Source organism: Echinops telfairi, unplaced genomic scaffold (genome assembly GCF_000313985.2).
Source record: "Echinops telfairi isolate 266 unplaced genomic scaffold, ASM31398v2 ScPeMD7_1;HRSCAF=3_0, whole genome shotgun sequence".
In the NCBI taxonomy this organism is placed as follows: domain Eukaryota; kingdom Metazoa; phylum Chordata; class Mammalia; order Afrosoricida; family Tenrecidae; genus Echinops; species Echinops telfairi.
In genome coordinates, this window is record NW_022103896.1 from 87208942 (window position 1) to 87222497 (window position 13556).

At 36.9% G+C, this 13556-nt stretch overlaps 1 protein-coding gene across 2 annotated transcripts in view; it reads left to right on the forward strand.

The window, feature by feature from the left end:
• The window catches only part of UBXN2B (UBX domain protein 2B), a 36103-nt gene extending 24109 nt beyond the window's left edge, over positions 1-11994 (forward strand). For both annotated transcript variants that reach the window (XM_013007457.2, XM_045287721.1), the window contains exons 4-8: positions 559-642; positions 2325-2434; positions 6090-6227; positions 9433-9594; positions 11474-11994. In XM_013007457.2, the coding sequence (XP_012862911.1) occupies positions 559-642; positions 2325-2434; positions 6090-6227; positions 9433-9594; positions 11474-11636 (657 nt within the window). In that variant the 3' untranslated portion in view covers positions 11637-11994. The remainder of the gene's footprint in view (positions 1-558; positions 643-2324; positions 2435-6089; positions 6228-9432; positions 9595-11473) is intronic.
• Positions 11995-13556: the final 1562 nt, after the last annotated feature.

Here is a 13556-nt window from a genome sequence, read left to right on the forward strand (position 1 = left end):
TTAAAACTTCTTCATAATAACCCCCCATGATGGTCCTGCGTCCTTTGGAAAATCTGTCGAGTTAACCCTTTTCAGTACCAAAACAGCTGCCATAACCTTCTAACATGAATTCTGCTTTGGATTTGAATGACCTTGCAGATCCTCAGGGAAACCACCACTTGTATTGGACTTTTTTTTTTTACGGACATCATAATGAGACCGAGACAAGTATAGTACTGAGAGAAATTGCTCACAGCCATTCACTAATCACAAAGACCTAGTTAAACTTTTTTTTAAAGTATATGCATAAATTTGGATGCTAGTTGCAATACTTTTGACTTAGCCCCATATAAAGACATTTCTAGGGTTAAGACAAATTATTTTTGCTTCTGTGTCACTAATATTCTTATGGGAAGAAACCCAGTTTTTTTATTTGAATATTCTTTGTTATTAAAAACAAACTGTACTAATAGAACCTTTTACTATTAAGTAGGATCTGTTGATCTAATTACAATTTATCTTATTTTACTATGTTATCTCTTAAATTATGATATTTGAGCTCATTACCATGTGTTGTAGTCTTTTGCAGGTGGAGGATACAGATTGGGTGATTCCTTTTGTAAGCGGTCTGAATATATCGATGGAGAAAGTCAGCTGCAAGATGTAGGTACACTGATCCAAATGCTGATACTAATTACTATTTGTTTAATAACTGAAACTCGATCAATCTTTTTTTAATGGTTTTATTGCCATGTAATTTAAATATCATATAATTTAATAGTTTGAATCATATTAAGAAGAGTTGTATAATCATCATCACAATCAGTTTCAGAACATTTTCTTTTCCTCCCTGCCCCTCTTCAGTTTCAGAACATTTTCTGCTTGCTCATTCATTGTTGTTAGCTCCCCGTTTCCCCCAACAACCCCTTGCCATCTTCTAGGTAATTATTAGTCCAGTTACTAGCTCTATAGATTTACCTATCCTGGATTCCATCTGCAAAACAAAAACAAGAAACAAACAAAAACCAACAACAATGCCAAAACAAGGCAGAGGGAAAACTCAATAAGAAAGAAAATATTAAAAACTGAAACAACATTTAAATGGTTCTAAAGGAGAGATCAAATGATGGATTTGGGACTTACACTTAATTGTAACCATGATCTAAGAATAATTAGTTCTTATGACATGACCCTACAAGATACCCTCAAGAGAAGGTCATTGAATATTTGGGTGCTAACTGTAGTGAAGACATCCGATGGTGCCCAGTTATCAGAAATATGACATCTGGGGTCTTAAAGGCTGTCTTAAAACAAGCAGCCATCTAAGTAAGTTGTCAACTAAGCCCATATGGAAGAAGCATACCAGCCTGTGTGATCCAAGGATTGTAAATATTGTCCAAATCCGAAAGAGGGAATGGCATCAGAGCTTAAATTCTGAACAGGCTGTAAAAGGAAATGGATGACAGTGGAAACCCAAAGTCTATTCAGGGTTCCCAGGTGGATTAAGCCCCTGTGAATTCCCTCGGAAGGTAGTCCAGTGAATAGCCTTGCTATCAGAAAGAACATTGTAAAGTTGATTATGGCAGATGTAGTTAGGTTAAAATGTAACACCTTATCATTAGATAATAGAATCTTTATATTACTGTTTGTTGAAACATGAATAAAAAGGACCAATGTATAGTTTCTTGATCCCAAATTTTGGATGTTGTATCTCAACAGTGCCTTGCACTTAGAGAGAGGCATAGTACCTGTCTTTTGAATAAATGTCTGATTCACTGTGACATAATGAATTTACCTGTGTGTTACAATACTTATATGATATTGGTATACTCGTGCCACGGAGCTGTAAACAAAGCAACATCTAACATGTGTCTTTGTTTCTGCTTCTGTTTAAAATTTCACAGTTAAAATTTCCTTTCAAAGATTTACACTTTAACTTGGGAGGAGGGGAGGTCACTAAAAGTTCTCCCTTGATCCTCAGCATAAATATTTAAGCTCTGCAGTAGAGAAACAAGAGGAAGGACCCAAAATAAGGAGAGAGGTGGGAGCCATGGTTGCTATCTGTTAATTGCTTTGATTATCTCAGGAAATAATTATGCTTCAAGGCCAGGGTCAAGCTACAATACTTTTTTGGCATTTACAATCATTGTCAATCTATTAAGCTAAACACAAATCTGCTAAATAAACACACATAGTTTCACATAGGTCTTTAACTCAGAATAATGAGTAACTCAGTTTATTATGTTGTGCAATACCGCATATAAAACTTAAAATTGTTTGGTGAAAATAGATTGTTATATATCTTTCTGCTTTCTGTTTGGTTCGGTTTTTCTTAAACTCAAAAGGTTCAGATTTTGCTTAAACTGTGGAGCAATGGTTTCAGTTTGGATGATGGAGAATTGAGACCTTACAATGACCCAACAAATGCTCAATTTCTGGAGTCTGTTAAGAGAGGGTAGGTTGTATTTTTTATGTTATATTTATTATTTTAAATGTAACTTTTTAACAGGCTGCTTCTAGTGTACCCTGGTTTTTAAGAGTTGGACACTAGAAGAGTGCATTTTGTGTTGTTGAAGGAAAAAGCTAGTCTTAAGTATAAAGGACATATTGCTATCTGTAGATCATGGACTCTCAACTTTGGAGGGTGGGTAGTGGTCACAGGCTTCCTTTTAAAATCTGATGAAGCTATGAATCCAGTTCCTCAAAGAAACATCTTAGTGTATTAAATCAGTGCATGGATTACCCTGGGGTTGGCCATCCATTAAGCCACTATCCTGCTTACTATTGACAGGGTGAGTCATTGCATGAATGCCTGAAATTCAGCATCTTGTATTAACAGTCTGCTAAAATGGCATTACTTCCGGCAGAAGATATTAAAAGGTTAGTTGGAAGATGTTATTTGTGGAAGTAAATCAGATGTTTGACCCATTCTATGGGCATTAAACTCACCAGTCCTTGGCACTTACATTAACTTAATCACGACATTTTTATGAAATTGTAATGCCTATACTTTTAGTAAGGTAAGACAAATAACATGGTAAGATTGAAATAAATTCCATCTATATTCAGCAATGGAGCCGGTGGCATATCTTATCCTTGTCTCTTTTGTTCTATCTCTGTGTATAGCCTGTATAACTAATGATCACAATAAAGACTAACATAGGGAACATGTATCAGACACTTCTGGGAGTACCATGTTGCTGGGTGCCTCGAGTCCATTTCAGCCCCTATCACCCTTGTGTGCAGCAGAAAGAAGCACTGCCAGCCCTGCACCAGCCTTACAGCGGTCCCCGAGCTGGAGCCCATGGTTGCAGCCACGGTGTCATCTGTCTCGTTGGGGGCCCCCTCTTTTTAGCTGCCCCGCCAGTTTGCCAAACATGATGCGCTTTTCTCGGGACTGGTCTCTCTTGACAACGTGTCCCAAGGTTATAAGGCTCAGTGGTGAAGCTGCTCGCTCACTGGGTGGAAATAGTCAAGGAACTCCGGAGCAGAGGCATTTAGAAAACAACCCTGCCATCTCACATATACTGTGCCCACATACACAACATGCACACACACAGAAATTGTATAGTGCACAAAGAAAATGAATATACTATTTGAAAACAACAACAAAAAGAGTAGCATATGTGTGTGTCACTTACATAAAATAAGGTAATTAGCATGGATTTTTAGTTCTACAAAGATAAATCAGGATACTGAAGAATGGAAATCATTGAAGCTGTCCTAGGAAGCAGCTTGTGGTGGAAAATATAGGGATATAATAGTTTATGAAATACTGTGGACTTGGAAACCAGCACAGTTCCTCTTCATCTGTTAAGTGGAGATCAACATTATTGTTGAATTTGATGCAAACTTCAAGATCTTGGAAAAAGAAAACATAATTTTAATAAGTGTACTATAACATAGATTAAAACTAATTTATTTTCAAATTAAAGCAATCTGTAGACTTTGTAAGCTAGTGTTAAAACAATAATGGTATTCTAAATGAGTATATTTTATTTTTATCTCAGTCCCACCTTAACCTCAGATGCAAATCATGATCAAAAAAGGTTTTACAGAAGAGTCCTTTAAAAAATGAATGTAAATAATGGTTCTCAATTGTATAACACCCACTGTCTCTTTTTATAACAAATATTTTTATAATACTATATTCACTATCCTCAGAAAGGAACTCATCAAATTTTCAAAATTACGTACATAGGAAGATAACATTATCTATACTTCAGAAATAAAAGAACAGTAATTTGTCATGATTTATATATTAAAAACTCAGCCAGGTCTGACCACACAGAAACATAATAAAGTAATCACATAGTTTGTACCTTTCTACAGTCTATGTATTGTCTTCTCTTCAATTTATGTGGTAGTTTCATTCCTGTAAGATTCAAAGTACTCATATATTATCACAAAAAATGTTTTCTGCTTATATGTAGAACAAAGGTTTTCAGTTCAGACTGTGGCATTGTGGTGACAAGAATATATTGTGTATAGGAAGTCCCCATTTTATGCACTGTCTTACTACCCAGACCCTGTCAGTGAGACAGCAGTACTCATGAACGGCGTGACAGTGAAGATGCTCCTGCACATTTCTACGTGTCCTGCAGAGCGTTCAGAAGCAAATATCTGCATTAACTAGAACGTCTGCAGGGATTTTCTAGTGTTAATTTAGGTATAGATTACTCTTTAGTAGTTTAACTTTAAATGTCTCTAAGACAGCTGAAAATATTAATATTTGAGAATACTAAGGAATGTTACTAGAAAAGATATGTGTAGAGTAATAGACGTGAATATTTATTTATTTATTTATTTATTTTGACGTGAATATTTTTGTAAGCTAATTTGAGCAAATTCCTATGTTTCAATGTAGTGAGCGATGTATATTTCAATTATGCTAACAACTTCATTAAAATAATCTCAAGAATATAATAATTTTTTAAATCATTTTATTAGGGGCTCATACAGCTCTTATCACAATCCATACACACATCAATTGTGTAAAGCGCATTTATACATTCATTACCCTCATCATTCTGAAAACATTTCCTCTTCACTTAAGCCCCCAGCATTAGGTCCTCATTTCCCCCCTCCCTCCCCGCTCCCCCCTCCCTCATGAGCCCTTGATAATTTATAAATTGTTATTTTGTCATATCTTGCCCTGTCCGACATCTCCCTTCACCCACTTTTCTGTTGTCCATCTCCCAGAGAGGAGGTCACATATAGTTCCTTGTAATCGGTTCCCTCTTTCCTACCCATTCTCCTTCTACCCTCCCTGTATCGCCACTCACACCACTGGTCCTGTAGGGCTCATCCTCCCTGGATTCCCTGTATTTCCAGTTCCTATCTGTACCAGTCTACATCCTCTGGTCTAGCCAGACTTGCAAGGTAGAATTCATGTCATGATAGTGGGAGCGGGGAGGAAACATTTAGGAACTAGAGGAAAGTTGTATTTTTCATCATTGTTACATCGCGCCCTGACTGGCTCATCTCCTCCCCGAGACCCCTCTGCAAGGGGATCTCCAGTAGCCTACTAATGGGCGTTGGGTCTCCACTCCGCACTTCCCTCCTCATTCACTATTGTAATATTTTTTGTTCTGATGATGCCTTATACCTGATCCCTTCGACATCTCGTGATTGCATAGGCTGGTGTGTTTCTTCCATGTGGGCTTTGTTGCTTCTGAGCTTGATGGCCGCTTGATTACCTTCAAGCCTTTAAGACCCCAGACACTATACTTTTTGATAGCCGGGCACTATCAGCTTTCTTCACCACATTTGCTTATGCACCCATTTGTCTTCAGTGATCTGTTCGACACCTTGTGATCACACAGGCTGATATGTTGTTCCATGATGGGCTTTGTTGCTTCTGAGCTAGATGGCCGCTTGTTTACCTTCAAGCTTTTAAGACCCCAGATGCTATATCTTTTGATAGCCGGGCACCATCAGCTTTCTTCACCACATTTGCTTATTCACCCGCTTTGTCTTCAGCGGTTGTCTCGGGAAAGTGAGCATCATAGAATGCCAATTTATTTCAATTAAGCTAACAACTTCATTAAAATAATCTCAACAATATAATAATTTTTTTAATTAATGCTTTTTCCCCTCCTTTTTAAAAGAGAAATTCCCCTGGAGCTTCAGCGACTGGCTCATGGCAGCCAAGTAAGTTTGGATATGGAGGATCACCAAGATCAAGAATACATAAAACCAAGATTGAGGTTCAAAGCTTTTAGTGGAGAAGGTCAAAAACTTGGAAGGTAAAGTCATAAAGTGAGAAAATTACTAGTCTTTATTAAACATGAACTTTCCTTGGGATTAAAGAAATCTGGGCTCATCTATAAAGTAAAAACAAATATGAACTATGAAGACTTTGGTGATGGAATTAGATATATAAATCTAGTAATAATATTCAGGTGTAAACGTTGCATGAAAATTACCATATATCTGGCACTTACGGCACTTTACAAAGGTCAGGCAAAGAGTATTGCTACAAATTGCAGGCACCTTTTATTAAGGTGCTCTGGTGGCACGGTGGGTACATGTTGCATTGCTCACCTCAGCGTCAGCAATCCATGCGAGAGACGAAGCTGTCTACTTTCATAAAGAGTTACAGTTTTGGAAACCCGCAGGGACAATCCTAACCTATCCATTTTGGTGGCTATGTGTTGGAATAAATTCGATGAAAGTGAGCTTGATTTTTGAGTTTATTAAACAAAAATATTAAAATAAGAAGCTATTGTTCTTTTGACATAGCCTCCATTTTGGTCTGTACCATTCTGAAACTGACATGTCCTTCTCCCTACCCCTTCCCCAAAGAATTCTGCACTCTTCAGTTGACACCACAACAAAACGGCTCTTTTGACATCCTCAAGGGACTCAAATCCTTTTAAGCATTCTTTGAGTTTAGGGAGCACAAATGTCTGAAGGAGCAAGACCCAGGCTGTAAGGTTTTACAGTGGAATTCCCATAGGACAGCACCTTGCAGGAGCATTGTCACAATGGAAGAAGATTTCTTGTCGCAACCTTCTTTGCCATTTTTTCAGAAATGCGATTTTCAATCTTTTTAAAAGTTTTTCATAATAAACCTCCATATAACTATCCTGCACCCCTTGAGAAAATCTATGAATTGAATGTTACCCTTTGGAATCCCAAAACACAGTTACCATAACCTGAGCTGACTTCCCTGCCTTGAATTTAACTGGCTTGGCAGATCCCCGTGAAAACTAGTGTGTGTGCTGGACCCTTTTTTGAAGGCACCCTAACAAGACAGATAGTGTATTACTGAGAGAATCTGTTGACAGCCATGCACTTTTCACAGAGACATGTTTAAAAATGTTTAAAGTAGAATAAATCCATGCATGTCTGCACTGAAACCACAGGAGCAATACTTTTTGACTTACTGTTGTACATGTGTCAAATCACTAGTTTTCACAATGTAGATACTTGTTACCACTCCATTTTGCAAATACAGTAATTTACCGGACATCATTGAGCTAGTTAGTGGCTGGGATGTAGAATTCAAACCCAACCATCAGGCTCTATTGTTTGTGTTTCTATCTACCTGATGGCACCTTGCTTGGTAAAGAGGAGGGGCAACAAAAAGAGGAAAGACCATCATGAGATAGATTGACACAGTGGCTCCACAGTGGGGCTCAAACACAACAAGTGTGAAGGTGGCACAGGACCAGGCAGTGTTTCATTCTGTTGTCTGTACATAATGTTGTCTCTGTGAGTCAGAGTGCACCCGACAGTGCCTTCAGAACGACAGCCCTCTTTCTTACTGCGTGGTTTTAGAAGAGAAAATTATAGAGGGTTGTTTAGACAAATGACAACTCTCAGCATGCATACCTGTCATAACTACTAGTAATTAGTATTAGTATTACTTACTAGTAAGGACAGTCAGAATACTTAAGTTGATTTTTAATATTTATTTTAGCAGTAAAGCCCTTTCTTCAGGTGATTTATGAAAACATAAAATAGCTGAACTCCTCTGACATCCTTCCAAAGAACCTTGGACCTTTGCAGAGGACACTTTAAAAACACCAGTGTGCTTAATGTGGCTTGTAATGATGGCCAGGGCTCGCTCTTTTGTTAATTCTTCATAAGTCTTGCAAAAGAGATGAGTGAAAACTACCTTTTATCTGCCTACGTATTAGTGTAGAAGTCCATGTGCAAATATGCTCTTGGTGATGATGTTCCCTGTGTACCTTTGTGCATCCTTGGTTCCTTTTGGTGTGATTTCAAGTTCTTTTTAATTGCCTGTGCAGACTGGTTCTCTTGCTTCTTAAGTAAGTAAAAATCAAGATAAGAATGATTCAATAAATGAGAAGATCATACTTCCTGCTTTACTTCTCCATTAACTCTTGATAGCAGCCACCCATGATTACCAGAGGTAGGAGAGAAATGGACAGGTATGTTCCTAACTAGAAGATAGACAGAGAGAGAGAGGAAAAACCATCCTAAGATCACTAGGGATAAACTTCATTATATATTCAGCACCATGTATAGCATTTTATTTCTCTCTCTGCATGAGTCATTTCTTTTTTGCTATGCAGAAATTACTCAGAGTTCTTAAGTCATCTTAACTAAATTCAAATTAATTTAATAGTTTAATACTAATGATATGTGCAAAACTGCTATTTAAAATGTGTGCTTTACTATAGCACACCTTCATGGAATAATAATATCCCACCCACCCCCACAGTTTTTATTTGTTTGTTACTCTGTTTAAGATTAACTTGTTTGTCACTAATGACTCCAAGTCCTCAAGCCACTATTTTAGGTTTGAAAGATAAGGAATCTGTAGGAATTTTTTTTGTGGGGTGTGTGTGTGTGTGTGTGTGTGTGTGTGTGGGTGATATATATATATATCTTGGGGGATATATATATATATATATATATAGATAGATTCTATATATTTACTTTTGAAATCAACAACAATATCCTGTTAAATCTTTCTCTCTTTTTTTGCCCCTCATCCCTCCTCCCGCACTATTCTAACCCCTGGCCTTGGCCCCCCAATTTTGTAAATGATAGATTTGAGATTCAAGGAAGTGAATTACTCGTTGGAGTTTACACAATTGGTAAAGCTGGAGTTAGACACCAAGTCTTTTGCTGCTGTTGCCATTTTTGAGTTTAACTCAAAGTTACTCAGATTTCTGGCCAAAGGAACTATTTTACGAAACAGTTTCAATAAATTCCAAAAAGATAGCTAAGAAAGAATACAGAGTTTGGCTTTTGAGATGTATGATATATAAACTAAACCAGCAATATGGGATCCTAAATAGCTAATAAAATGGAATTGACTGGAGACAGGTGACTCAAAGGAAGTCATGTTCTTGCTAATCCAAAAGTCATGCTAAGGACCAACGAACGGCAAATTGACTTGAGATCGGATTGTTACTTCTGCTGACATCAGCTTGGCATTATTTGTGTTCTGATTCTTTAATTCTTCTTTCTTAGCCTTACACCAGAAATAATTAGTACACCTTCCTCGCCGGAAGAGGAGGATAAGTCAATATTAAATGCAGTGGTTCTCACTGATGATTCCATGCCAACCACAAAAATCCAAGTCAGGCTAGCAGATGGGAGTCGTTTGATACAAAGATTCAATAATACCCACAGGTAAGCTACTTTACCAGCTAAGTATATAGTTTGCTTTTATATAAATGGTTACATATCTAACTTGAAACTGTGGCTTGTTTAAAGAAAAACATAGATTCTATATATTTACTTTTGAAGTTTTTGAAAAAAGAAAAACTTAAAAAGATAGTGGTTGTATGAATTAAGTAGTTGATATTTAAACAACTCTTATAAACCAAATACTAATACAAATTCACTTATGCAAAAACAAAGCACATCTGCAAGAGCTGCATTTTAGCACTATTGTTAAAACTGTAAGAGGCGCCAGAGACCAAATCAGTCGAATTAGAGCAAACAGGCTTTATTGGGGAGAAAAACCCAGCCTGGTCGAAGTCCCACGGTCCAGTGTCCAGGCTGAGTGAGTTGCACTCCAGACTACTGGAGTGGTGTTTATATTGCCGGGGAACATGTGACTGGGCTGCCTTGATTCCATATAAGGTAAAGTAGTCAGGGATTGGGAGATACAGGTATGTCTGGGTTTCTGGAATGTAAGATGTCTTCCTGGTTCTGGGTATATTCGTGCTCCATGCAGAGCAGCAGGCCGAGAACAAAGCGGGCAATGAGCCAAACAGGCCATGAGCAAAACAGGCCAGCTGTGAGTAAAAGAAAGAAGAAAAAAAACTTGCAAAGCTGCTTTACATTAGCCAGCTCTGGTCAGCTCCGCAGGTGTGTGTGGGAGATTCAAGGTCACTCACTGCTAGTAGTTTCAGCCAGCTCTGGTCAGCTCCTCACTGGTTGGGGAGATTCAAGGTCACTTGCTGCTAGAAACCAGCCATACAAAAACCATATACATCTGTGAATATGGTACCTTTGGTATTTAGTCAGGAAGACTTGCAAAGGTTATAGATTTTTTTTTTTTTAGTTCTATGTTTAGTAAAATTTTATTTAAACTTTCATTGTTTAAAAGTCATTATCCTGACAGGAATTAATATCAATATAGCAAATCCTCCATAATATAATTCTGATATAAGTAAATTCCATTATGTTGTTACCCAGTACGTGGGGTAGAGGGTTATGCATTAGGCTACTAACCTCAAGGTAAGCAATTCAAACCCACCAGCCCCTCTGTAAGAGAAAGAGGAAGCTTTCTGCTCCCCTAAAGATGCACAGCCCCTGAAACCCGCAGGAGTAGTTCTACTCCGTCTATTGAGTTCATGTAAGTCAAAATTGGCACAATGGGCACTTTGGTCTAGGCTGCTTATCAAGTATTTTAAATAAATGGTTTTCAATGTACTCTTGATATTTATTTGTTAATATTTTTATGCTAAGACAATAGTTTTATTTATATGTTCATTGAAATACGCTTAATGGATACACATTTGATTTTGTTTATGATAACATATAGTACTATGTATGAGGGGCCTTAGAAAAGTTTGTGGATCCCATTATCTTTTAATTAAAATAGCTATAATAAAGAAATAGCTATAAAAATATTTAACCCCCCTCATATATATGAAAGAAATTTTAAAAAATATTCTCAAAACGTACCTCTCCCTAGTTGTAGACTCCCCATGCCCTCAGCCAACTAAATTATACCATGGTTTTACTGGCCCAGGTGCTGCTAGCACAGCTTACCATCATAAAAAGGTAGGACCTCTGCTTGCAATATAATAGCATTGTTTACACTTAAACATAATTTTCCTGAAATTTTTCTCTGTTTTACAGTAAAGGTAAATGTAAGCCAATTCAAACTTTCCTCTTGTTTTAACTTAAAGCCGCAATAAGTCTATCCATTGAAATTACTATATATTAAAGAAAGTGATGTTTTTTAAAAAGAGAATTGTGTCATTCATATTACTATCTAATTTTTATTAAAAGCATAAATGACAGCAAGATTTAATATAAAAAAATTTTTTTCCAGGATCCTGGATGTCCGAGACTTTATTATACAGTCCCGACCTGAATTTGCAACTCTTGATTTTATTCTTGTGACATCTTTTCCAAACAAAGAGCTAACAGATGAAAGCCTGACCCTCCAAGAAGCAAATGTTCTTAACACTGTGATTCTCCAGCAACTAAAATAATTTTGTTTCTGTCCATGCAGCAGAATGTAAGGAAGAATAATGTGCCATATTAGTAAGAAACATTCCCAGCATAAAAAGAACTGAATTATGTATTTACTCTTACAGGTAACTTTTAGTTTGTCCGTATTGTCTTCCCGCTTTAGTGTGGATGAGTTCAGAGTAGGTGTAGGTCTTCATATAAGAAGGGTTGGGTTTTCTGTTAAGGGACTTCCTAATGCCAATAACTTCTAAATATCCATATAAACTAATTTGGTACATGTTCACTCTTAATGTAACAATATTTGTAGAGAAACAAAAATTCCCTTTTGATAAATACATTTGATAAAATTTACACTAAAGTTTCTTGATGCTGCATTGACTAATGGCTGTTAAAAGTCTTTTGATCACATATTCTAAGAATTGTGTGTATGTGTGTATTATATTATAAGGTACCAATATACTCGAGTATAGCCGACCCAAATATCAGCCGAGGCACCTAATTTTACCACAAAAACTCCATTAAAAACCTGGTTAGACCAGAGGATGCACAGCGGTACAGATGGGAACTGGAAACGCAGGGAATCTAGGACAGATGAACCCCTCAGGACCAGGGGTGACAGTGGCAATACCAGGAGGGAAGGCGGGGTAGAAAGGGGGAATTGATCACAGGAATCCACATATAACCTCCTCTCTGGGGGACGGGCAGCAGAGGGGTAGGTGAAGGGAGACGCTGGGCAGTGTAAGATAAGATATAATAATAATTTAAAAATTATTAAGGGTTCATGGGGGAGGCGGGAGGGACGGGGAGGGGAAAAAAGGAAAATAAGCTGATTCCGGGAACCCAAGAAGAAAGCGAATTTTGGGAATGATGAGGCAACAAATGCATAGGTGTGCTTTACACAATTGATCTATGTATTGTGATGAATTGTATGAGCCCCAATAAAATTATTTTTTTTTAATGTTGAAAAACTTGGCTTATACATGAGTATATATGGTATCTGTATTTTTATTTTTAAATAGTTTGACCATATAATATTTTTCTTACTAAGATTTTATGCATCTTTTTGTATTTATTGAAGTAGTTATATTGTTAACATCAACATGTAGTTTGACCTTGTATTTTAAATGAGAGTAAGTCTTAAAAATGTTACTAAAAAACTTGGAAGACTTTATGTAACAAAAATATGAACATGTAAAGCCACTGCTTCCAGACATATGCTTCATCTAAGTCTATACTTCTGAAGGAGATATTTCCATCTTTTTAACTCTTTCTGAAGAATTCTGCTATCTTCAATTAATGCCACATCAAAAGAGCAGTTTTGACATCCTTGAATAACTCTAATTATGTTCCTTTTAAATGTTCTTTGAGTTTTGGAAACAAAATTATGTAGACGCAAGCTCAGGGCTGTGAGGAAACTGGGGTCAGGTTTCCCAACACAGTTCTCATAGGAAAGCCCTTTAGACCTTGAAAGAATGAGCAGGTCCATTATCATGATAGGAAAAATACTTGACACAACTTTCGTGGCCTTTTTGTCATCATTAAAATTTTCAAATTTAAAAAAAATGTATAATCTTACATGATCATACTGTAACTTCGAGATCTATCAGAATTACTCCATTAGAAATACAATTATCATAACCTTCTGCCCTAACCTCCAATCTTTGAATTTAACTGATCCGGTGGATCCACTGATTTGGCCTTTTTTTGGGGGGGGAAGGGGGACAAGGCACTAAAAATGACTTTAAGACAAATGTATTATAGGGAAAACTTGTCTTAGCTGTCTACTGGCCTTAGAGATGTAGAGATATGTTTAAACATATTTTTTTTGGAGTAAACTCAGGACATGTGTGGACTGGAACCTTGTAGCGATACATTTCACTTACCCTTACAGAATTATTCGCATCATAAGGTAGAAAAAATATATATATGAATTTCAAAAT